Source organism: Oncorhynchus mykiss, chromosome 8, assembly GCF_057628025.1.
Source record: "Oncorhynchus mykiss isolate SJ-2025 chromosome 8, ASM5762802v1, whole genome shotgun sequence".
In the NCBI taxonomy this organism is placed as follows: domain Eukaryota; kingdom Metazoa; phylum Chordata; class Actinopteri; order Salmoniformes; family Salmonidae; genus Oncorhynchus; species Oncorhynchus mykiss.
In genome coordinates this window covers 55,505,816-55,532,465 of record NC_143029.1, presented here as the reverse complement: position 1 = coordinate 55,532,465, position 26,650 = coordinate 55,505,816, and the positions used below count along the sequence as shown (strand labels likewise).

The 26,650-nt window shown below is 44.1% G+C and overlaps 1 protein-coding gene and 1 long non-coding RNA gene across 3 annotated transcripts in view; one reads left to right on the top strand and one right to left on the bottom strand.

Annotated features, from left to right (window-relative positions):
• LOC110530934 (small conductance calcium-activated potassium channel protein 2) overlaps positions 1–26,650 on the top strand; it is a 65,782-nt gene that overhangs the window by 15,300 nt on the left and 23,832 nt on the right. For both annotated transcript variants that reach the window (XM_036985675.2, XM_090181996.1), the window contains exons 2-4: positions 13,814–14,257; positions 21,304–21,399; positions 22,004–22,422. In XM_036985675.2, the coding sequence (XP_036841570.2) occupies positions 13,814–14,257; positions 21,304–21,399; positions 22,004–22,422 (959 nt within the window). The remainder of the gene's footprint in view (positions 1–13,813; positions 14,258–21,303; positions 21,400–22,003; positions 22,423–26,650) is intronic.
• On the bottom strand, positions 8,264–12,759 carry LOC149982027 (uncharacterized). The gene is made up of 3 exons (XR_016482455.1): positions 12,621–12,759; positions 12,191–12,252; positions 8,264–8,356 (listed from the first exon to the last, which is right to left on the bottom strand). It is a non-coding gene; the product is annotated as an uncharacterized LOC149982027 (long non-coding RNA).

The following is a 26,650-nucleotide window of genomic DNA, read 5'->3' as shown; positions in this document are numbered from 1 at the left end:
GGGGCAGGTGGGGGCAAGCACACCCAATGATCAGAGCACCCACTGATGGATCGGCCATTCCAGAGGAGGGTGACGTGTGGGCCCAATAGATCAAACGGTCGCGGACAGCAAACGGAATGCACAGACGCCCAGCTGGACACTGGAGGGGAGTGGGCTCTGTACGTAACGCCCGCTCGATGTCCGCGTCCAGCACCCACACTACCGGTGCCACCAGGCAAGAGGCCGGGAGTATGGGTGTGGGATCCATGGACCTTGAAAATAAGAATTTGTTCTTAACTGACTTGCCTAGTTAAATAAAGGTAAAATAAATGTAAAAAAAAAATGTACTCCAGATTGCGGTGGTCCGTCCAGATGAGAAAAGGGTGTTTAGCCCCCTCAAGCCAATGTCTCCATGCCTTCAAAGCCTTGATGACAGCCAACAGCTCCCGGTCCCCCACGTCATAGTTTTGTTCCGCCGGGATGAGCTTCTTTGAAAAGAAGGCACAGGGGCAGAACTTTGGTGGCGTACCCGAGCGCTGAGAGAGCACAGCTCCTATCCCAGCCTCGGACGTGTCCATCTCCACTATGAACGCCAAAGAGGGATCTGGATGGGCCAGCACCGGAGCCGAGGTAAACAGAGCCCTCAGGTGACCAAAAGCCCTGTCCGCCTCAGCCGACCACTGCAAACGCACCGGTCCCCCCTTCAGCAGTGAGGTAATGGGAGCCGATACCTGACCAAAACCCCTGATAAACCTCCGGTAGTAGTTGGAAAACCCTAAAAACCGCTGCACTTCCTTTACCGTGGTGGGAGATGCGGTCACTCTCCATCTCCACCCCTGAAGTGGAAATGCGGTACCCTAGGAGGGAGACGGACTGTTTAAGGAACAGGCATTTTTCAGCCTTGACGTACTGGTCATGCTCCAACAGTCGACCAAGCACCCTGCGCCTCAGGGACACATGCTCAGCGCATGTAGCAGAGTATATCAGAATGTCGTCGATATACACCACTACACCCTGCCCGTGCAGGTCCCGGGAAATCTTGTTTACAAAGTTCTGGAAGACTGATGGAGCATTCATCAACCCGTACGACATGACGAGGTACTCATAGTGCCTTGATGTGGTACTAAATGCCGTGTTCCACTTGTCACCCTCCCGGATATGCACCAGGTTGTAAGCGCTCCTGAGATCCAATTTTGTGAAGAAGCGTTGACTCGATCGCACTGGCTATGAGAGGTAACGGGTAACTGTATCTCACAGTGATTTGGTTGATGGCTCGAAAGTCAATACACAGAGATTCGGAGACATATGTTTCCATAGCCGCTGTCTCCTCTTGTGACAGGGGATACACGTGACTCCTGGGAAGTGCTGCGTCTACCAGGAGATTTATCGCACAATTCCCCCCGTCGATGGGGTGGTAATTGAGTCGCCTTCTTTTTACAGAAGGCGAGAGCCAAATCGGCATATTCAGAGGGGATGCGCACGGTGGAGACCTGGTCTGGACTTTCCACCGTAGTAGCACCGACGGAAACCCCTAAACAACTCCCCGAGCACTTTCGTGACCACCCCATGATAGCCCTCTGTTGCTACGAAATAGTGGGGTCATGACAGGCCAACCAGGGTAGGCCCAGCACCACGGGAAATGCAGGATAATCAATAAGGAAGAGACTGATTGTCTCCTTGTGACCCCCCTGCATAACCATGCCCAGTGGAGCGGTGGCCTCCCTAATTAGCCCTGACCCTAATGGTCGACTATCTAGGGCATGCACAGGGAAGGGCATATCCACAGGAACAATGGGGATCCCTAAACTATGGGCAAATAATCTGTCAGACTGCACCGGTAGTAATCGATTCATCCTGCGCTAGCGGCCAGGGTCCGGAATTCCACCGCAAACTCCTGTGCGCTCCTCGTCCCCTGCCTCAGGTGGACGAGACGTTCACCCGCCACTCTACCCTCAGGCGGGTGGTAAAAGATTGCCCGGAAGCGGCGAGTGAAATCCTCAAAGTGGTCCAACACCGCTTCTTCTTCCCCCCATACGGCATTGGCCCACTCCAGGGCTTTCCCTGAGAGGCAGAAATCGAGGGCAGCCACGCTCTCACGGCCTGAAGGAGCCGGGTGGGCGGTTGCTATGTAGAGCTCTAGCTGGAGCAAGAACCCCTGACAACTCGCCTCCGTTCCATCATACTCCCTCAGGAGGGCGAGCCGAATCCCACTGGGCCGGGTGAAGGAGGGGTGAGTGATGGCGAGACTGGTGGTGCTGGAGGGACTCTTCTCTCCCAGCGCTACATGGTTTGTAGAACTCGATCCATGGCGCTGCCGAGATGCTGTAGCATGGCAGCGTGCTGCTGGACTCGCTCCTCAACCCCTCCTGCAAGGGCACCTGCTCCTGCTGACTCCATTCCAAGTGGGTGCGTGTTTCTGTCAAGGCTGTGGGTAAACTGGTGAAAGGAGTCAGGCGCAGGAGAGCTGAGATGTGTGGACAAGGTATTTAATACAAGATATCACCAGTATGAACACAATACTATGGTGTGGAAAAAATACCGGTACCACGAAAAATACGGGCGTTATAACAAAACCCAGCAACAAAATACCAGCTGTCAGTAACATCCTGAACAATAAAACAAACACGCACACAAACATGGGGGAAACCAGAGCGTTAAATAATGATCATGTAATGGGGAATTGAAACCAGGTGTGTAGAAAATAAAGACAAAACAAATGGAAAATGAAAAGTGGATCGGCGATGGCTAGAAGGCCGGTGATGCCGAATGCAGCTCGAACAAGGAGAGGGACCGACTCCGGCAGAAGACAAGGTTTGGACACACTTACTCATTCAAGGGTTTTTCTTTAATTTTACTGTTTTCTACATTGTAGAATAAAAGTGAAGACAAATTTCAAAAGTATGAAATTTCACATAAGGAATCATGTAGTAACCAAAAAAGTGTTTAACAAATCACAATAAAAGTTCGATTTTAGATTCTTCAAAGTAGCCACCCTTTGCCTTGATGACAACTTTACACACTCTTGGCATTCTCTAAACCAGCTTAATCTGGAATGCTTTTCCAACGGTCTTGAAGGAGTTCCCACATATGCTAAGCACTTGTTGGCCGCTTTTCCTTCACTCTGCAGTCCAACTCATCCCAAACCATCTCAATTGGGTTGAGGTCGGGTGATTGTGGAGGCCAGTTCATCTTATGCATAACTACATCACCCTTCTTCTTGGTCAAATAGCCCTTACACAGCCTGGAGGTGTGTTGGGTCATTGTCCTGTTGAAAAACAAATGATAGTTCCACTAAGCACAAACCAGATGGGATGGTGTATCGCTGCAGAATGCAGTGGTAGCCATGCTGGTTAAGTGTGCCTTGAATTCTAAATAAATCACAGACAGTGTCACCAGCAAAGCACCCCCCCCACCATCACACCTCCTCTTCCATGCTTCACGGTGGGAACCACACATGCGGAGATCATCCGTTCACTTATACTGATTTTCACAAAGACTTGGCGGTTGGAACCAAAAATCTCAAATTTGGACTCATCAGACCAAAGGATACATTTCCACCGGTCTAATGTCCATTGCTCGTGTTTTCTTGGCCCAAGCATATCTCTTCTTATTATTGGTGTCCTTTAGTAGTGGTTTCTTTTCAGCAATTCGACCATGAAGTCACCTCTGAACAGTTGATGTTGAGATGTGTCTGTTACTTGAACTCTGTGAAGTATTTATTTGGGCTGCAATTTCTGAGGATGGTAACTCTAATGAACTTAACTCTGGGTCTTCTTTTCCAGTGGTGGTCCTCAGGGGAGCCAGTTTCGTCATAGCGCTTGAGGGTTTTAGTGACTGCACTTGATGAAACTTTCAAAGTTCTTGAAATGTTCCGCATTGACTAACCTTCATGTCTTAAAGTAATGATGGACTGTCGTTTCTTTATGATTATTTGAGCTATTCTTGCCATAAGATTGACTCTAGGGCTATCTTCTGTATACCATCCCCTTGTCACAACACAATTGATTGGCTCAAAAGCATTAAGAAGGAAAGAAATTCCACAAATGTACTTTTAACAAGGCACACCTGTTAATTGAAATGCATTCCAGGTGACTACCTCATGAAGCTGTTTGAGAGAATGCCAAGCGTGTGCAAATCTGTCATCAAGGCAAAAGGTGGCTACTTTGAAGATTCTCAAATATAACATCTATTTTCAAATCAAAGTTTATTTGTCACGTGCGCCGAAAACAACAGGTGCACCAGACAATGAGTTGCTTACTTACAGGCTCTAACCAATAGTGCGGAGAAAAAAAAGAAAAAAAAAGTGTGTGTGTGTTTGGGTAAGTAAAGAAATAAAACAACAGTAAAAAGACATTTGAAAATAACAGTAGCAAGGCTATATACAGACACCGGTTAGTCAGGCTTATTGAGGTAGTATGTACATGTAGGTATGGTTAAAGTGACTCTGCATATATGATGAACAGAGAGTAGATTTGTTTAACACTAGTTTGGTTACTACATGATTCCATATGTTTTATTTCATAGTGTCACGTTCTGACCTTAGTTCTTTTGTTATGTCTTTGTTTTAGTATGGTCAGGGCGTGAGTTGGGTGGGTTGTCTATGTTCGTTTTTCTATGATTTGCTATTTCTGTGTTTGGCCTGGTATAGTTCTCAATCAGAGGCAGCTGTCAATCGTTGTCCCCGATTGAGAACCATATTTAGGGATCCTGTTTTCTATTGTGTTTCGTGGGTGATTATTTTCTGTTTTCTGTTGTGTCTGCACCAGCCAGAACTGTTTTCAGTCGTTCTCCTTGTTATTTTTGTTATTGCCGTGTTCATTTAATAAAAATGGACACATAGCACGCTACACATAGCACGCTGCACCTTGGTCCTCACCTTCTTCCATCAACAACGGCCGTTACACATAGTTTTGATGTCTTCACTATTATTCTACAATGTAGAAAATAGTAAAAATAAAGAAAAACCCGTGAATGAGTAGGTCTGTCCACACCTTTGACTGGTACTGTATGTATAGAAATAAATGTAACCTCATGCAAGGCATGCCTCAATATGTTAATGAGCCAGACACAATAATACCATGCACCCACTAGTGGTCAAATGTTTTTGGTGCTCCAAAAATACAGTAGGGTACTGTATTCTGTGGGGTGGATTTACAGTGCCATTTGAAATACAATACTACCATTTCCTCTGTAGTAATGGTGCAAACCTAACAGTCCGTGTATTCACTGTGGCACCCAGAGGCTGCAGTATAGCGAAAGCCTAATCATTACAACAATTATTATCTAGGTGATCTTTTTCATCTTAATGAATTTCTGAGCTTCATTCACCTCGCCTGCAATTGAAAATGTGAATCTATTGTAGGCCTAAGTTATTACTGTAATATACATTTTTACTGTAATAACAATAATAAGTATTTTTTCAGCATTTTACCCATCATGCAGTGCAAGCTACAGCTTTAAATCTATAAAACATATTCAGGGTATTTTACTGTGCATTTTTCAGTGCTTTACTGTTGAAATTACAGTGTACAGATGTCTTATAGTGTACAGATGAAGAGTCCTGCAATGCAGGGCATTTTAAACTTGTAGTTTATTTGAGGTTTACAAAGGCTTCTGATGTTTGTAATTTCCACTTAGACATTTTTTACCTGATTTTCCCCCATGAAAAATATATCAACCCCTACAAAAAATATCCATTAATTATAATCCACATAATAATTCACATTTCCTGTTTCTGCAGGATTATTTTCCTGCTGTAGCAAACTGGCTCAACATCTGTATGTACTAATACGCGGGTAGTGCGCACTAGCATGATCTATGTTTACATTTACATTCTGCAATCGACTTACGTACTAATCACATTCAGGGAGTCAAGTCAACTATCAACTCCAGTAAATTCCAGAACTGAGTACAATTTTAATTCATGATTTCACGAGATCTACGGACAATTTTTGAAACCAAGAACTGAATTCCAATTCATTCTACGAATTTTCTGGAATTGAACACGTTAAACATGCTACTAATGAGGTCCTATTTGTCTCCCAAGGGAGTCCTAAACCCTTTGGTTATATCACTCGGATCTCAGTATTATTCTCTGTGTCTACTGTGACACCTTGGTGCATACTAATTAGTGCACTATTGTGATGCTGTTGAACGCCTAGTGCATTATTAGCTCTAACAATAGCCATTCAACACCGGCAAAATACCTGTCTTGTCATCTCCGTGGGGAGTTTTGTCTTGTTTAAGCCATAATTCATTTTTCTTTTCATCTCCGAGGAGGAGATGGGGATGAGAATGCTGCTTCAGGAAGCCTGTAATTGTGCCTGCTATCAAACTGCTGTAATTTTCACCAAAGGTTTTTCTCAAAGGACGGCCCATACTGATTCCACTGAGGAAAACTCCTCTTGTACTGCCTTAGAAAGACTAAACATATATCAGTATACAGTGAATTTATACTTTTTACTGTGTATACTGTAAAGTATACAGCAAGGATCCTGTAAGTAATTGGTTACAGTGTTTACATTGAAGCGTTGTAGTTTTACTGCATCAAAGTACATTAAGATCTTTCCTTAGAACATTTTCTGGCAAGGACGCAGACAGGCTTAGTCTGAATAGGCGGTGGTGCGTTACATCTTTACTAATTAGACGTGCTTAGATCCTGGCTGGTGCTCTTGGTCGGGTTGGACAGCCCAGCCCTGGTGCCTGCTGGCCTGTCACAGAAATATGACAGCGTCTGTGCAATGTGACAAACCGGCAACTATAGCCTACAGCTCTCTGTCTCAACAGGAGCAGGCTGGGGAGGTCCCCAGGGGTCTGTCCTGTCTTTCTCTCTTTTCCTCCCTCTCTCCCTCCTCCCTCGTGTCCCTCCGTTTTCTTTGTTTGAGTCGGCCCTCCTTCACACATGCGCCTCATGTCCGAATACACACAGGCTGGCAGGCAGCCGTGCAGGCTGGCAGGCAGGCGTACAGGCTGGAAGGCAGGCATACAGGCTGGCAGGCAGGCATACAGGCTGGCAGGCAGGCATGCAGGCGTACAGGCTGGCAGGCAGGCATGCATGCGTACAGGCATGCAGGCAGGCATGGAGGTGTACATGCTGGCAGGCAGGCTTACAGGCTGGCAGGCAGGCGTACAGGCTGGCAGGCGTACAGGCTGGCAGGCAGGTGTACAGGCTGGCGTACAGGCTGGCAGGCAGGCGTGTAGGCGTACAGGCTGGCAGGCAGCCATGCAGGCGTACAGGCTGGCAGGCAGGCGTGCAGGCGTACAGTCTGGCAGGCAGGCGTACAGGCTGGCAGGCAGCCATGCAGGCGTAGATGCCATTCTGTTCGCACCGTTTAGGCCATTATTTTAAGCCGTCCTCCCCTCAGCAGCCTCCTGTGATGCACACACTCTTATGCACATGTACACACCCCCACACACACACACATGGGTTGGCTGTACAGTGCACTATTTCAATTCCAAGGGATTGTGTGTGTGCATTCAAAAAGAAGGAGGGTATTCTATTAGATTGGAGCCGGCTGGAGAGGGGAGTGAAGGAGGGAGGGAGCTAGAGGAGGAGATAGGCAGTGAGTTGCAGTGCTTCATTTCAACTGTTCTGCACTGTGGCTTTTCAATTTGATTAAGAGGCTCCATTTCATACAGGCTGGATGCTGTGTGCCATTCAGAATGAAAATGGAAGCGTTCGCCGGGACAGACAACTACCCCATGTCTCCTTCTGAAGGATGATCAGCGGACAAAGGCAACCGCGGCTTGTTGTGCCCTTTCACATCCCAAATGGCACCCAATTCCCTATATGCTGCACTACTTTTAACCAGGGCCAATAGGGCACTATATAGGGTAATGCACTATTTGGGACGCACACTTTTTGTCGGGGTGGGAAACGGGAGAGGGCACCCGTTTGCATGGTAAAGAGCTGGGTGTGGTTTCTGGTCAAGAGTAGTCCACTATTTAGGCAATAGAGTGACATTTGGGACGCACAATCTTTTCAGCTGTGGAAAACGGGAGAGAGCACTCTCTGCACGGCAAAGAGTCGGGTGTTATGACATGATGATGATACTTTTGATTTCTTCTATGGAAGTCAAATACAATGAACTGAAATGCATGGAGATTCACCGTAATGAAACGCATCAGAATAGAGGAACAGTAGTTCAAATGCCAAAATGGAATAGATGATGTGTTGTGAGTTGGGAGGATGGTACAGAATGAGCTCTTTTGGGATATCCATGTGGGATTTGCCTGTAGAAAAAGATTGTGCTACTGTACCTCCATCTTACCTTCTTGTATTTCTCTTGCGCCGTCTCCTATATGGTATGGACACCCCCATCTAGGAGTTAGTTAGTCAGTCAGCGGTCAGTGGTATATTTTCAGCCACCAAAAGAGCCTGCAGCATAATGGTCAGAAATGGTGACCGAGAGCCAAGGGGAGACATCAATATTGTTCAGTATGTTATTGGAATAACCTGTCATGGCTCCTTTCTGTTTACCTCCTTTGGTCTGATACGGCAGTCATATCCATTTGCTTTGATCGATTGTCCTTTAATCACTTAACAAAGCAAACTTTGTCATTGTGTTTTATTTTCGGCCTCAGAAGGGTAATCTTATTGGGGAAATGAATCATGACAAATAGGCGTCGCTAGGGCACTGTAATTGTCCCACCTTTTCTAGGTGAAAAGGGAGGTGGTAGTATATACACTGCTCAAAAAAAATAAAGGGAACACTTAAACAACACAATGTAACTCCAAGTCAATCACACTTCTGTGAAATCAAACTGTCCTCTTAGGAAGCAACACTGATTGACAATACATTTCACATGCTGTTGTGCAAATGGCATAGACAACAGGTGGAAATTCTAGGCAATTAGCAAGACACCCCCAATAAAGGAGTGGTTCTGCAGGTGGTGACCACAGACCACTTCTCAGTTCCTATGCTTCCTGGCTGATGTTTTGGTCACTTTTGAATGCTGGCGGTGCTTTCACTCTAGTGGTAGCATGAGACGGAGTCTACAACCCACACAAGTGGCTCAGGTAGTGCAGCTCATCCATGATGGCACATCAATGCGAGCTCTGGCAAGAAGGTTTGCTGTGTCTGTCAGCGTAGTGTCCAGAGCATGGAGGCGCTACCAGGAGACAGGCCAGTACATCAGGAGACGTGGAGGAGGCCGTAGGAGTGCAACAACCCAGCAGCAGGACCGCTACCTCCGCCTTTGTGCAAGGAGGAGCAGGAGGAGTACTGCCAGAGCCCTGCAAAATTACCTCCAGCAGGCCACAAATGTGCATGTGTCTGCTCAAACGGTTAGAAACAGACTCCATAAGGGTGGTATGAGGGCCCGACGTCCACAGGTGGGGGTTGTGCTTACAGCCTAACACCGTGCAGGACGTTTGGCATTTGCCAGAGAACACCAATATTGACAAATTCGCCACTGGCGCCCTGTGCTCTTCACAGATGAAAGCAGGTTCACACTGAGCACGTGACAGGAGAATGTTCTGCTGCCTGCAACATCCTCCAGCATGACCGGTTTTGCGGTGGGTCAGTCATGGTGTGGGGTGGCATTTCTTTTTCTTTTCTTTTTCTTTCCTCCATGTGCTCCTCAGAGGTAGCCTGACTGCCATTAGGTACCGAGATGAGATCCTCAGACCCCTTGTGAGACCATATGCTGGTGCGGTTGACCCTGGGTTCCTCCTAATGCAAGACAATGCTAGACCTCATGTGGCTGGTGTGTGTCAGCAGTTCTTGCAAGAGGAAGGCATTGATGCTATGGACTGGCACGCCCTTTCCCCAGACCTGAATCCAATTGAGCACATCTGGGACATCATGTCTCGCTCCATCCACCAATGCCACGTTGCACCACAGACTGTCCAGGAGTTGGTGGATGCTTTAGTCCAGGTCTGGGAGGAGATCCCTCAGGAGACCATCCGCCACCTCATCAGGAGCATGCCCATGCGTTGTAGGGAGGTCATACAGGGACGTGGAGGCCACACACACTACTGAGCCTAATTTTGACTTGTTTTAAGGACATTACAGTTGGATCAGCCTGTAGTGTGGTTTTCCACTTTAATTTTGAGTGTGACTCCAAATCCAGACCTCCATGGGTTGATAAATTTGATTTCCATTGATAATTTTTGTGTGATTTTGTTGTCAGCACATTCAACTATGTCAAGAAAAAAGTATTTAATAAGAATATTTCATTCATTCAGATCTAGGATGTGTTATTTTAGTGTTCCCTTTATTTTTTTGAGCAGTGTATAATGAAGTTTGAGGTCTTCCAATTCCAAGCAACCTTATGGTTTTATGGTAGGAATGTGCCACTATCTGAGATACATTTCAAAAAGGGGTCTTAATGACACAATGATAAAACTATTTAATACAGTAAAGGGGATTAGAACACCCTGGCCCCCTCTAATCCTTAACCTTTAGTCCGGTCTGTGTTAGGCGATAGTGTCACTGGGCCCGACTTAGTACATTTCCATTGTGGGCAATCAGACTTTATTTCCAAACACATCTAGAGGCATTAGGGAGCTCACTCAAGCCAAATAAAAGGCAGTGTTGTCAAACACCCCCGTTATTTTGGAAAATGCACGGTTCCATGTGAAGTCAAGTTTTACAAGCCATTAATTAGAAACTGAGTGAACTGCCTGAAGAGCTGTGGAGATGCCACTGGAATGCACGCCAGGGTAGTACTCTACTAGCTAGCATTGTACACTACCGTTCAAAAGTTTGGGTCACTTAGAAATGTCCTTGTTTTGGAAAGCACATTTATTGTCCTTTAAAATAACATCAAATTGATCAGAAATACAGTGTAGACATTGTTAATGTTGGAAAATGACTATTGTAGCTGGAAATGTCTGATTCTTTTATGGAATATCTACATAGCCATACAGAGGCCCATTATCAGCAACCATCACTCCTGTGCCATATCTCAGACTTGCCAATAAAAAGAAAAGATGGGTAAAAGAACACAGACGCTGGACAGAGATATGGCTTTTTCTTTGCAACTCTGCCCAGAAGGCAGACGTTGAGGCTGGTGTTTTGCGGGAACTTTTTAATGAAGCTGCCAGTTGAGGACTTGTGAGGCATCTGTTTCTCAAACTAGACACTCTAATGTACTTGTCCTCTTGCTCAGTTGCGCACCGTGGCCTCCCACTCCTCTTTCTATTCTGGTTAGAGCCAGTTTGCGCTGTTCATTTCTCGGAACAAGAATAGACCGACGAGTTTCAGAAGAAAGGTCTTTGTTTCTGGCCATTTTGAGCCTGTAATCAAACCCACAAATGCTGATGCTCCAGATAATCAATTAGTCTAAAGAAGGACAGTTTTATTGCTTATTTAATCAGAACGACAGTTTTCAGCTGTGCTAAAATAATTGCAAAAGGGTTTAAAATTATAAACTTGGATTAGCTAACACAACGGGCCATTGGAACACAGGAGTGATGGTTCCTGATAATGGGCCTCTGTACGCCTATGTAGATATTCCATAAAAAATCTGACGTGTCCAGCTACAGTAGTCATTTACAACATTAACAATGTCTACACTGTATTTGTGATCAATTTGATGTTATTTTAATGGACAAAAAAAAGTGCCTTTCTTTCAAAAACAAGGACATTTCTAAGTGACCCCAAACTTTTGAACGGTGGAGTACATACTGTACATTTTTCTGCATTTCCTCTGCTTTCTCACCCCATTTAACTCTTGCCTCTCCTTGAACCAGTGATGCAATGCAATCACACTCTGGTTCAAAGATAGCACCGAAAGGTCAGAGCAGGAGTCCTCTTCAATTTAGATGCTGTTTTTGACAAACAGATGACGAAGACGCGTCTTTGGCTGAAGAATGTCCTCGATTTCCCTTTGTCTGATTAAAGAAAAGCAACTCAGTCGCACAGTCTTTTGGACAACCCCATCTCTGCAGGAAAAAGTGTTTCTTTAACCTTTCTGATCTCCCCATCCCGGATCCGGGTTCGTGAATACAGACTCAAGCTCATTACCATAACGCAACGTTAACTATTCATGAAAATCGCAAATGAAATGAAATAAATATGCTAGCTCTCAAGCTTAGCCTTTTGTTAACAACACTGTCATCTCAGATTTTCAAAATATGCTTCTCAACCATTGCAAAACAATCATTTGTGTAACAGTATTGATGGCTAACGTAGCATTTAGCATTAGCATTCAGCTGGCAACATTTACACAAAAAAACAGAAAAGCATTAAAAAAAATCATTTACCTTTGAAGAACTTCAGATGTTTTCATTGAGGAGACTCTCAGATAGCAAATGTTCAGTTTTTCCTGAAAGATTATTTGTTTAGGACAAATCGCTCCGTTTTCTGCGTCACGTTTAGCTATGAAAAAACCCCTGTATCCAGGATTGTGTAAATCTATCAGCAAGCTCATTAGCATAACACAACGTTAACTATTTATGAAAATCGCAAATGAAATGAAATAAATATGCCATCTCTCAAGCTTAGCCTTTTGTAAACAACACTGTCATCTCAGATTTTCAAAATATGCTTCTCAACCATAGGAAAACAATCATTTGTGTAAAAGTAGCTAGCTAGAGTTAGCATTTCGCGTTAGCATTTAGCGTTAGCATTAGCGTTAGCATCCAGCACGCAACATTAACAAAAACATAAAAGCCTTCAAATAAAATCATTTACCTTTGAAGAACTTCTGATGTTTTCAATGAGGATACTCTCAGTTAGATAGCAGATGCTCAGTTTTTCCAAAAAGATTCCTTGTGTATTAGAAATAGCTCCATTTTATACATCACATTTGGCTACCAAAAAAAATCCATAAATTCAGTCCTCAAAACGCAAACTTTTTTCCAAATTAACTCCATAATATCGACTGAAAACATGGCAAACGTTGTTTAGAATCAATCCTCAAGGTGTTTTTCACATATCTCTTCATTGATACATCGTTCTTGGAAACATGCTTTCTCTCCTGAATCCCAGGAGAAAATGCCTGCACCTGAAGATTACGCACAAATTTAGACAAAGGACACCGGGCGGACCTCTGGAAAATGTAGTCTCTTATGGCCAATCTTCCAATGATATGCCTACAAATACGTCACAATGCTGCTAAGACCTTGGGCGAACGACAGAAAGTGTAGGCTCATTCCTTGCGCAATCACAGCCATATAAGGAGAGAATGGAAAACAGAGCTTCAGAAATTCTGCTAATTCCTGGGTGATGCATCATCTTGGTTTCGCCTGTAGAATGAGTTCTGGGGCACTTACAGACAAAATCTTTGCAGATTCTGAAACTTCAGAGTGTTTTCTTTCCAAAACTGTCAAGAATATGCATAGTCGAGCATCTTTTCGTGACAAAATATCGCGCTTAAAACGGGAACGTTTTTTATCCAAAAATGAAATAGCGCCCCTAGAGCTCTAAGAGGTTAACAGGAAACATGGTCATGCAGCACATAAATCTTTCATACTGAAATTTGTGCCGCACAAAGATGAAACGTTCTGCACTTTGTAGGGTCCACTATTAGTTATATGGCTTTATTTATGCATCCATCTTCATTCACTGTTCGTGTTTTTTTGCCCTGTTGATTTGGATGCATTATTTGTGAGGGACAGTTGATGTGTGCCATGTGCAGCAGAACAATAACGCAGATATTGTCATCCCTAAGCATTGATTTAGTGCAGAGCAGTGTTTCTAGTTCATACTTCTGACTCCGGCCCATGGGATATTGCTCAAATAGTCCTCAAAAGAGAACTATACTGTATTTTCCCAATCTCTGACACCAGACCGATTGGTGAGATATCCCTCCACCCTCAGACACTGATGCACTGTTGAGTTTGGTTTCTGTTTCTCTAACATCCTCCTGTCTTTTTTCCCACCAGGCAACCACTGAGCAAAAGAAGCTGAGCCATGCTGGATCCTCCCTCTCCGAGAGCAGCGGCCGACTCCCTCAGATAGCCATGAACACCTGCAAGCACAATGGCGGCGTAGTGAGACCACTGGGCAGCCTGGCGTCGTCGCGGCGCAACCTAGCAGAGCTCGACTCCGAAACACAGCCCCTCCAGACGCTGCACAGTTCTGGCCTGGAGGTGGTTGTTTCCAAGGGAAACAGTGAGGACCCCGGCAAGGCGTCCAACGAGAGCCTGGTCAGGGACGGGAACGGTGCTCCTGTGAAGAAGAACAAAGACATCGGCTATAGACTCGGCCACCGGAGGGCGCTCTTTGAGAAGCGAAAGAGACTCAGTGACTACGCCCTCATCTTCGGGATGTTTGGGATTGTCGTCATGGTGACGGAGACGGAACTGTCCTGGGGAGTTTACGGCAAGGTAATTAGTGTGGGTGGTCTTTTTGTTTGTTGCCTACCTCCAATACTATTGGGTCGTTCCACATATAGTGTACGTTTAGCGTCCCTTAGATATTTTAAGTATACTGAACAAAAATATAAACAACAATTTCAACGATTTTACTGAGTTACAGTTCATATTAGATAATCAGTCAATTGAAATACATTCATTAGGCCCTAATCTATGGATTTCACATGACAGGGCAGGGGTAAAGCCAATCAGAATGAGTTTTTCCCCACAAAAGGGCTTTATTACAGACCAAAATACTCCTCAGTTTCATCAGCTGTCCGGGTGGCTGGTCTCAGACGATCCCGCAGATGATGAAGCTGTATGTGGAGGTCCTGGGCTGGTGTAGTTGCACGTGGTCTGCAGTTGTGAACGTACAGTGCCTTCGGAAAGTATTCAGACCCCTTTACTTTTTCCACATTTCGTTACAGACTTATTCTAAAATGTATTAAATTGTTTTTTTCCCTCATCCATCTACACACAATAAGGTATTTCTGTTCTGTTTTTTTATCTTTAATACATTTGCAAAAATATCAAAAAACCTGTTTTCGCACTGTCATTATGGGGTATTGTCTGTAGATTGCTGAGGAATTTATTTTATTAAATTCATTTTTTGGAATAAGGCTGTTACGTAAAAGAATGTGGAAAAAGTAAAGGGGTCTGAGTGCTTTCCCAAGGCACTGTATAATAAATGCAGGTGAGCCATTTCTACTCATTTTAGCCATTTCTGGTGTTTTGTGGTGGAAAACTCGGTGCGTCGAGCATAACATAACATGCCAACCTGTTACTCAATAGATAGATAGGATAAGCTAGAAATATTTAAACAACACATTTTTTGGGGGTGAAGCTTGTATTGAATTGCCCCTCCCTGTTGTACACAACAAGCTTTCATTCCCTATGTCACAAGCGGATTCATGGCTGATTTAAGATGAAAACATCAACCCTGTTATTTAATTTGGCACGCTATTGGCTCGTTGTATTTTTTATTCAACGTCTTGAGATGGTAAAAACATGTTTTTTATTAAATTGCTCTTTGTCAGAATGTTAAAATTAGGTGACTTTTCTTTTCAGTTTCTTTTTTTAAACTTCACTACCCAAAACGTACTCTATCGGTGGAACGACCCTCCTATGCTATGTGTAGATATGTAGTAATGCTAAACATGGTGAACACACAGTCAATTTCATAAAGATATATGTGTATTAAAGTAACAAAAACAAAAAAAGGATTGCCTTTTTGAATGGTTTGATTTCGTATTGGAATAGACAACTGCTGCCGTATCAGAGGGCAGAGCTTGGCCAAACGACTGTCTTCATTAGGCTGCTAATGGTATCCTGAGAATACAAAAAAGACGCTGCACAATCAAACAATAGAGAGAGCTACTTCCAAGTGTCTGACCCCTGCAAACAATAATGAGTTGTTAGGATGTCCCCAGGTTTTCTCTAGTTCCCGGTTGGTTCCGTGGACATCCCCGAGGACGTTTTTAGGAAATTCTTTGGACATTGTGTCCCCAAATAACGTTCCCTTAGGACCATCACGCAATGTCCTAAGAACTAGTCAAATTAAAGCCCTGATAACCTCCTAAAAAGGTCCTGACATGGTCCTCAGTGACGTCCTGAAAACGTACAGGGAACCAAACAAAGGTCCCCCAGAGAACGTTCCCTTTGGGACCATCACGCGATGTGATAACAAGATAATGTAGCGGCAAAACCGTATACGGACCTAATGGGAAGGTCATCGAATGTCCTCAGGACGTTCAGTATTTGCTGGGACATTATCTCTGACCAGCGCATGGGAGTGTCAGGACAACCCAACATGGGGGAGGCTGCTGTAATTTCACAGTTTTTTTATTAACATAATTGGTGAAGCAAATGGAAATTCTAAACTGATCTGGGAGAATCTAAAAAAAGTTAACAGGGAAAGACCATAGTAACACTGCAAAAAGACTAGAAATCATGGTGAATAACAATCTAACACAGGATGCAGTCGAAATAGCAATAGCCTTCAATTCCTACTTTATTGACTCTGTCAGGGTACTGACACAGAACCCCTCCACTGGTTTCTTGGGCTCAGTGCTAGTGAATGACGCTCAACCTGTCTTCATCATAAGGGAGGTTACTGAGTCAAAGGTGAACAAGGTGATTAGCTCACTAAAGAACTCTAAAGCCAAAGATGTGTTTGGGCTGGACTCTACCTTTCTTAAAAACTACAAAGAGTCACTCATTGGCCCCAATTGCTAAGGTCACCAACACATCTATTGGTCTCGGTGTGTTTCCAAGGGTATGGAAGTCGGCCATAATAATGGCCATCTTTAAATCAGGCGACCCTGCTGACATGAGTAACTACAAGCCCATTAGTATACTACCTGTGGTGTCAAAGGTTGTTGAAAAGTGTATAGCAGAACAACTGATTGCCCACCTCAACAACAGCCCCTTCACATTACACTCCATGCAGTTTGGCTTCAGAGCGAAACACTCCACTGAAACGGCCAACTGCTTTCTTCTGGAAAATGTGAAGTCCAAGATGGACAAAGCGGGCATTGTTGGGGCTGTGTTTCTGGACCTAAGGAAGGCTTTTGATACTGTTAACCATGAGATTCTCATCACAAAATTGTCCAAGTTCAACTTTTCCCCTGATGCCTTGAGATGGATGAAATCATACCTTGAAGGCAGAACTCGGTGTGTCAGAGTGAGCAATGAGTTGTCGACCACTCTTAGCTATGATGTGGGCGTGCACCAAGGGTCAATACTGGGGCCCCTCCTGTTCAGCCTGTACATTAATGATCTGCCTTCTGTCTGTACTGGGTCTGAAGTTCAAATGTATGCAGATGATACAGTGATATATGTGCATGCAAAGAGCAAACAACAAGCTGCACAAGAACTCACTACTGTAATGGTCCAGGTTACAAAGTGGCTCAGTTACTCATGTTTGCATCTCAATGTGAAAAAAACGGTTTGCATGTTCTTCACAAAGAGGGCAACAGATGCTACTGAGCCAGATGTCTATGTGTCAGGGGAGAAGCTCCAGGTGGTATCTGATTTTAAGTACCTTGGCATCATACTTGATTCCAACCTCTCTTTTAAAAAGCATGTGAAAAAGGTCATTCAAATAACCAAATTCAACCTAAGTAATTTCCGATTTATACAAAATTGTTTGACTACAGAGGTAGCAAAACTGTACTTCAAATCTATGATACTCCCCCACTTAACATACTGCTTGACTAGTTGGGCCCAAGCTTGCTGTACAACATTAAGACCTAGTCAGTCTGTCTACAAACAGGCTCTCAAAGTGCTTGATAGGAAGCCCAATAGCCATCATCACTGTTACATCCTCAGAAAGCATGAGCTCCTGAGTTGGGAAAATCTTGTGCAATACACCGACACATGTCTTGTATTCAAGATCCTAAATGGCCTGGCTCCCCCTCCACTCAGTATTTTTGTTAAACAGAAAACCCAAACATATGGCAGCAGATCCACAAGGTCTACCATGAGAGGTGACTGTTCCCTTAAGGAAAAGCACCTTTAGTAAATCCATTTTCTCTGTGAGAGCTTCCATTGTCTGGAATACACCGCCATCAGACACACATAACTGCACCACATATCACACTTTCACAAAATGCTTGAAGACATGGCTAAAGGTCAATCATATTTGTGAACATGGTCCCTAGCTGTGTGTTGCCGCTTTCCATGTTGTCTGTTGTCTGTAGCTTGTGAGGTGTGAAAACACTTTGTTGCTTTTATGCTTTTATGAATTTTGTCTTGCTGCTTTTTGTTCTATGTTGCTCTGTCTGTATGCTGCGTCTTGCTTGTCCTATGTTGCTCTGTCTGTATGCTATGTCTTGCTTGTCCTATGTTGCTATTGTCTATATTGTAATTGTTTTTAATAACCTGCCCAGGGACTGCGGTTGAAAATTAGCTGGCTGGCTAAAACCGGCACTTTTACTGAAACGTTGATTAATGTGCACAGTCCCTGTAAAAATAAAATAAACTCAATAAACTCAAAGAGTCGCATCGGCCTGGTCGTGACTCCCAAACCTAACATTCGCTCTATCAACCAATCAATTTGGATTTGGGCAGTGCTTTCTGTCCAGACATTTTTTCACAGTGCACTTGGGGAAAGGTTCGGCCCCAATGTTTACAAGGCTGCACTGTTGGCTAGCGTCACCACCTAGTCAATGCTACGAGCCAGCATTGATTGCCCTAAGTAATAGCTGGAACGGCTACTCTATTTTATTTTTTTTACAACTGCATGAGGTAAAGATACAGCAGCAATGTGTTGGTCAAGTCCAGCCAATTCCATAAATTGATTTGAATTGAATTGATGAATCCAATATTGCCTATAGGTGTTTATAAGGTTTCTACCCTGCAAACGGAAATAAGTTGTTAAGACGTCCCCAGATCTTCACGAAATGGTCGCCTAGAGGTTTTGTCTAGTTCCCGGTTAGTCCCGGGGACGTCACTTGATGGTTGCAAAGAAAGACCCTTTACTCAGTATTTTGTTGAAGCACCTTTGGCAGTGATTAGAGCATAGAGTTTTCTTGGGTATGACGCTACAAGCTTGGCACACCTGTATTTGGAGAGTTTCTCCCATTCCTCACTGCAGATGCTCTCAAAAAATAAAGTTATACACAGGGAATGGGCACCCTAGCTTCATTAGAACTCACCCCTTGTTACTGTTGCCAATCCCATCAAGGACCTGATTGGTGAACCTCTGATCCATTCACAGCTCTTTGTCTTATTTATACAGTCATTATTATTCAACGTGTCCTCATCTTGAATTTAACCTCACAATCTCTTGGTTCTCAGCTGCTTTCTTTGGTCCTATGGCTACCACGCTGTAACAGCATGAAGCAAGCCCGTGCACATGCGCAGATATTTTGTGGGACCGTGTGTGACTGTGTGAGAGCAACATCTTGCATCTCGCTCATCTCAATATCTGCGGCGCTGCTCGTAGCAACGTCATTCCGCTGAGTCTACCTTTAAGAGAAAGTATTATGTTTATCATAGTGATAAAAGTGCCCTCCTAATTATTATTATACTTGTAAAATGAAAGTACTAAAAAGGTCCTGACATGGTCCTCAGTGACGTCCTGATAAATGAAATGGAACTACAGTACACAAAGGCCCACCAGAGAACGTTCCCTTGGGACAATCATGTGACGTCCTCATGACCATCACGAAAAGTCCCCTTGTGATCATTGAATGTCCCATGGATAACGTCCTCTCAGAGCCAAATATGAACCTTTTCGTAACGTTCCCTGATGGACATCAAAATACCTCATTATTACGTTATACTGCGACCAAACCCAGACCTGTACTGAACGTCCTCTTATGGTCCCTAGGTAAACAACATGTTTTACTGTTCCTAGAACATTCTCAGAAGGAAAACCTTTAAAGGGACCTAATGGGAATGTCACCTAATTTCCTTAGGACGTCCCCTGTTTGCTGGGTGTTAACAAATTGTTTTAGAACATTTAGATTCATTTTCGGAGTTGACCTAAGTTGAAATTGAACTGACCCCATCCCTGAGCGACAGGGCACTCCTCCCACATAAGACGGGCAACAAGACGAATGAGCCATTTTCTATCTTGCATGTCACATGGGCATCAAGGTTTTCCGAGCCCTTAAGGAGGGGAATGCGTTAAAGGGAGTGAGCTTTGGGACTGAAAAATCCTTGAACTTCCGGCAGGTGGATTAATTGGTTTACTCAATGTTATTTCACTGGGGACTTCTCAAAACAATTTCAGACATTAGGGTGTCTTGGGAGGTACCAGAGACCTGAGGGGCAAAGCAATTTAGTTGATTGCTAAAAATACATTCGCTAATTTTCTCTCTGCGTACTATGTCTGTTGGCTGCATGGTCAGTGTAATGGCTCACATTCTAATGCATGCTTCCTTGACCCCACCCCAAGAGAGCATGTCAATATCCATTTACAACGACTTGGACGTCTGAGGGCCTTGACAACCTAGTAATGGGCAGCTTTTACAAATCGCTAGTGACATTTATGAATGATTCCCGTTGTTGTTTTTGTCGCCGTTGTCAGGATCGTGATTGCAACCCCACGTCATTACCATAACACGTTTTACTCCCCACCACTATTACAGCTGATTTATCAAATTGCTTTTTACCCACAGAGGGAACTCGAGTAGGGCAGGCCCTCATTCCAAAGATCTATGATTCCTTTATATGCGTTGCAGCTCTAGCATCCAAACGACCAATTCATCACTCGCACCACTCATCCAGGGTCACGTCTTGCTAATGCCAGGATATGCACAACAGAACTGCGCCGTTTCTGCATCTACTATTAGATTGAAAATACCTCTCTCCCCTCTTAGTGGCAGCGTTTATGAATTAGTAGTTAGCATTCTGTAGACAGCCAATGTTTCACCTTTGCTTTCTGCCACTGCCATGTTTGAGACAACACTTTGTGGGGCTCTCTCGTTAGGTTTTAAGCTAATAAAAGGTGGTTTTCACCAGTTTGTTGTTGCCCGCGCTGTCAGTGTTTCTCTGCTACTACAGTCACTCCAAAGAAGTTAAAAGTTGGAAGGATTTATTTGCTCCATCCAACTAGAAATCTGAAATCAACATGCTTTGCCCACCATTTTTTATATTTAACTAGGCAAGTCAGTTAAGAACAAATTCTGATTTACAATGACAGCTTAGGGACAGTGGGTTAACTACCTTGTTCAGGGGCAGAATGACAGATTTTTACCTTGTCAGCTTGGGGATCTGATCTATCAACCTTGTGGTTACTGGCCCAACACACTGTTTTAACCACTGGGCTACCTGCCACCCCATTAAGACTGCGTGAGACTGATTGACACAGGTGAAGATTTATTAGACAGTTTATATTAATGCTTTTAGGTATGACCCAGGTATGACCAGTCTTCTGAAAGTCAACATAGGTTCTACACGAATCATCAATAAAGAACTAAATATATTGTTCATATATTTTCTGTATTTATGTTTGTCGTCAATATTACTGTCTCTAAAAAAATATTTTATGTCTTTGTCTCTCACTGCAGGAATCTTCGTACTCATTTGCACTGAAATGCCTTATCAGCCTTTCCACTGTTATATTGCTTGGTCTTATAATAATGTACCATGCCCGGGAAATCCAGGTGAGTCGAAACAATGGAACAATGTTGCAGGAAATACCATTTCATTATGCCGTCATTTATGTGGTGGTGTGGTGATTGCCTGAATTGCTCGAAAATGACATTTCATGGATGCAGTAATGCATGCAGTGTAATTGAGTTTGATTATCTTATTGCATTGATTATGATGCCTATTATTAATAAATCGTAATATTTGAAGTTTTTTTATAGATTTTTTTTTAGGATTCAACCGTTACACAGGTCAGCTTAATTGGGCACATTAGATATTTAACTGTCCTTCTTCAGTTGATTGATATGATGATATTTACTAAGAAATTGTGAGACAACAATGCAATGTACTCTCAACAAGGTGCCCTCTGGTACTTATTTTAAGACCATTTTTTAAATAAGGAGGGGTGTCTATTAAATATTTGATCACGTTTGTACGGTCTCAAAACCTGGCATAAAGCTAAGCACGGTGGAGCAATGTGTACCCACACTGCAGTAAGAAACTACCTGCTTATATAATTACCTGGTAAATGCATGGGTTTAGCGCCGCATCTGTTAAGTGTGACCAACGAAGACGGTCAAATAAAGCATAACCAAGCTATTTTGTGCTCCTCTCCAGCTGTTCATGGTGGACAATGGGGCGGACGACTGGAGGATAGCCATGACGTACGAGCGCATCTTCTTCATCGTGCTGGAGCTGCTGGTGTGCGCCATCCACCCCATCCCGGGCCATTACCGCTTCACGTGGACGGCGCGGATCGCCTTCACCTACACGCCGTCGACGGCCAACGCCGACGTGGACATCATCCTCTCCATTCCCATGTTCCTGCGCCTCTACCTGATCGGCCGCGTCATGCTGCTGCACAGCAAGCTCTTCACGGACGCCTCGTCGCGCAGCATCGGCGCCCTCAACAAGATCAACTTCAATACGCGCTTCGTCATGAAGACCCTCATGACCATCTGCCCCGGCACCGTGCTGCTTGTCTTCAGCATCTCCTCCTGGATCATTGCCGCCTGGACGGTGCGCGTCTGCGAGAGGTAAACAACAGCTAGGGAGTTCCCTAGAGAGGGAAAACCACTGCCGCACGCCACAGAAACGCACGCCCCACCGCTGTGCACTGTGTGTGTCGGCACTCCCCTGTCTCTCTTTCTCCCTCAGTCTCATTTTCTGTTATCGGTGTCCTGTTGTGTTGTCCCCCCCCCCCCCCCCACACACACACACTACTGACTGAGTGAGAGAGAAAAAAAACATGAGTTTCATTAGCTCAGCGATCACTACACGAGTCCCTACTCCTTGTTTTTATGCTATTTTAGCAGCTTTTCCATAATTCATGAGTGTCTAATTGTTTGTTTGCTGAATGGTTTGTTTTGGTAATGCTGAGCAGCCCCAAGGATCCCCGTTCCCTCCAAAACTGCACATCAGGCTTTATCTCAAGGGGGCGGTGGGGATTCTCACAGATTCTCAGAGAAAAGGAAGGAGGCAGGGAAGAGCATACTTTTTTTTTTTTTTTTCAGACCCCGCGCTTTATGCCGAGAAAATTTGAAGTTTATAATTTATCTGATGTTAAGTTGTTTAGTTTGTAGGGGCTGAGGGAGGTGGGATGGGTTGACGTCAGCTCCCGTAAGTCTCGTTATGAAAAAAGGGCTGCAAGTCAAAAAGTCCAAAAGACAAATCAGTCAACAGGAATGCCCACTGTCAGTCTGTCATGTTGTCAGTCAGTCTTTCGGTCAGTTGCTCTCCTACGTCTTGCCTGCTTTTTTATTTTATTTTCTCCCTTTCCCTCACACTTCCTCCCGTACTTCCTCCCTCTGTTAACACCACTAACAAATTCCCCCTGCACCCTTGAGCCATAGGGTCCAGCAGAGAAAAGAGTGTTTGACCTTTGGGTCCACCTCCACATGAAAAAGGAAAGCAGTAGGGTGAGGCGCAACTCACATCCTAGTTCACCAAGTAGTTTTGTTGGCACACATTCAAAAGAACACTCTATTCATCAAAGTCTACAGGAACGAATAGCGTTTTGCTGAAGTTACTTGCATGACACCATTTTAAAGTGGTACTTTCACAAGGATGGATATACTGGTATTTAAGTCTTAATTTAACAATGAGAGATACATGTGTTGCCAAATACAGTGGAAATCATGAATCGAAAGTATGGATGGCATTGTTGATGGTGTTTTATCTGTCTAGTAATTTCCCAACACTACAAAGGAAAACCATAGAACCACAGAGAAATGTAACCAAGCTCTTTAGTAAATATTTAACGGTATCTATGGTACTACGAATATGTATGGTACTTGAGCCCAACATGCGGCTGGGGTCAACACAATAGAGTGGCTAATAGGGTCAGGAGAAATGATATCCCCATCACCACTCCGTGCCAAACTAGTCCGCAGCAGTGCATGTTATATGAGACAGTCCAATTATGGGTTCAATTTGAAAGTAACATGTTTACGTGTGTTTGGGTGTGTATGTGTTTGTCGTGTGTGTGTGTGTGTGTGTGTGTGTGTGTGTGTGTGTGTGTGTGTGTGTGTGTGTGTGCGCGCGTGTGTCTATAATGTTATGTTGTACTTTCTATTTCCCCATTATGCTGCTCCATAGGGATACCATGTGAGTTCTCGCTCTCTAGTGGAAAACGCATCATTTTGCACCGAGCTGGCGCCACTGCTGCCCTGAGTGGGGAGGGGGGGGGGGGGGGGGGGGGGGGGGGGTGGCGTGGGGCAGCCACCCCAAAAAAACTGCTATCCTTTCCAAACAGAGTATGGCAAAGGAGGACTAGGTATTTCCCTATTAGCTGGCATGAATGTGGCACCTATACATATATATATATATATAAAAAATAAAAAAATGTGATCAGAAAAAAAAACATCCTGGCTTTTAGTGGCTAGGAGCATAGGGGAAACCTATGATTTGAACAGCACTTTGAACCAAACGTCTCTTTCTAAACTGTTTTATGGTAGCAAAAAGGAGGAGGAGGAGGCGGAGGCGGAGGGAATTTGTGATAAAAATGGAGCAGCTCCTTCAAGTCACCTTCACGAGCAAGCCTGAGAGCAATTCTCGTTTTTAAAAAATGTATTCCTCTTCCTTATGCAATTGTTATAGATCCATAATGTGCCCACTCTTTCCAGCATCTACTTCAAAGATTTTGCTGAGGAACAAAAGCTTTTTAGTCTTTTGGGTTCACACACATTACCATTTCATTATGTGTCTCCCCTCACAGAATTGATTGAGTGATGTCATAATGGTTAGTTATTCAACAGGCTTTTGTCACTTTTCACCAGCTGATTCAGTTTGCTCCAGACGTGGCAAAGGAAATTCATCTGAGATAAATATTCACACAAGACATCCGTGCTTATTTGAGGTGAAAATAAATGTCAAGTCATTTGGCTGGTCAAAATCGTTAGTGTGGATTTGAGCTTGATTTGGACACATTTGTTAACCAAAGTTCTAACATCTAACCACATTATAATAACCCCATTAACCCATAAACATTATACGAAAAGCTCTACAGCTAGGATGGGAAATAATGAGAGTGTTGCTATGCATTCTAGCACCGTTTCAAAAATGGAGTCATGAGGAGATTGTTTTCTTCGAGGCAAAGGCAGTGTCTCCAGTTTGAGGTTTCAAAACATGGATTGAGTGATCACCCGTGGTAAACAATGAAACAGCATGGGAGTCTTCATGTTTACTGCTCTCCATCACATCATTCCAACTCACCCCAAAAGAGGCACTTGTTTTCCAAAGTGCTGGGTGTGAGTTAGGAAATGAATCTGCTGCTGCGCTGTTACATTGGCCACGCTCCTGAGCCAAAGGGCAGAACGATGTGAGATTGGACAAGCACAGAGTCTATCTGCAATACACCTAGACGGGGGGGGGGGGGGGGGGGTTGATACATGGTGGGTGGAGGGAAGGGGTGGGTGGTGGAGTTGGCAGGAACCGTGACGGTACAGTAGATGGAACCACTGCTGGTCACTGCAGCTCCAGAGCTCCCTACTTTATCTAAGCTCCTCAGTCTTTTGGCTTTCCTATCAAACTCCCTCCCTTTTACGTCATGATCCTTTATGGATATCCTCCTAGTGTAACCATCTAACGTGGCATGCTTGCAGTTTTTCCTCATCCTCCCCACTTATTTCTCTTTCCTTATCCATAACCAGCAGGCCTAATCCAGTCAGAACTCAGATACACTTGCATGCCTTGCCTGTCTCCCTTCCGGTCCTATCTCTTCTCTCCAACTCTCTCCCCCTCACTCTCTCTCGCTCTGAAAACGAAACACTCTTCTTCGAGGCTACATGAGACCGTTGTTTTTCTTCCCGGTCTCCCTTTGGACCTCTGGCCATGTAACAAGCTTTGGAAAGTCAGGAGACTTTCCCTTGCCACAGATGAACAGGGTTGAGTTACTAGCCGGTGACTGACTGATATCCAGTGTGTGTTGTTGTCACTCGGTCAAAAGATACAGTTCACAGCAAGGGTGGAATCCTAACTTGAGATACATGTTTGCTTGAACTTGAACTTTCACGACAACTCAAGTTTCGTGTAAATCACACATTTGTGTTTGGGTAAAAAGTTCACGTTCTGTGTACTTTTCTCAAGTTTGGATTTGGCTGTTAATGAAGTACAGGCCATATCCTGACTTGAGAGATATGTGTGTGAAACTTTGAAATTCTACAAAGATTTCGTGAAGGATATGTGGGTCTGTTCAAGTTTGCTCGCATGCAGCTCGGGCTCAGAATTGGCCCTCTTGGATTCATTTGCCTAGCCTAGCTCATAAACTCTCAACATGTTCTCATTATGTGGTGATGTAACATTTAACTCCACACACACAAACTGAACACACTGTATGTTGTGAGAAAGATGGTCCAGGTAGACTTCTAGACTTTCAAGAGAAGTTATTCTGAGTTGTATTTTGTGTACTATTGGAATATACCCCCACTCTCTGTATTTATCATGCCATTGATATTCCATGTAGTATTATTACTGACAATGGACAAGCTTGACCTAACAACATTCCGAAACATGGAGGACGTTTATGTTTGTCAAAGATAGCTTTTGTAGTCACTACAGCACTTTTCCATGAGGCTATACAAAAGCTTTCCTCCTCAGGCCAAAATTGCTGCTTAAAGGAGATATGTTCTGTGTTGTCTTGTGCTATCTGATACTTTTGCTTGGTTTTCTTATTTTTTGGGGGTTGCGTTTGCTGTGGTATGGCTTGTTTCGCTTGCGGCGTAATGAGACTTAGTTTCAAATAGATTTAATTACAATTTCGTTCAG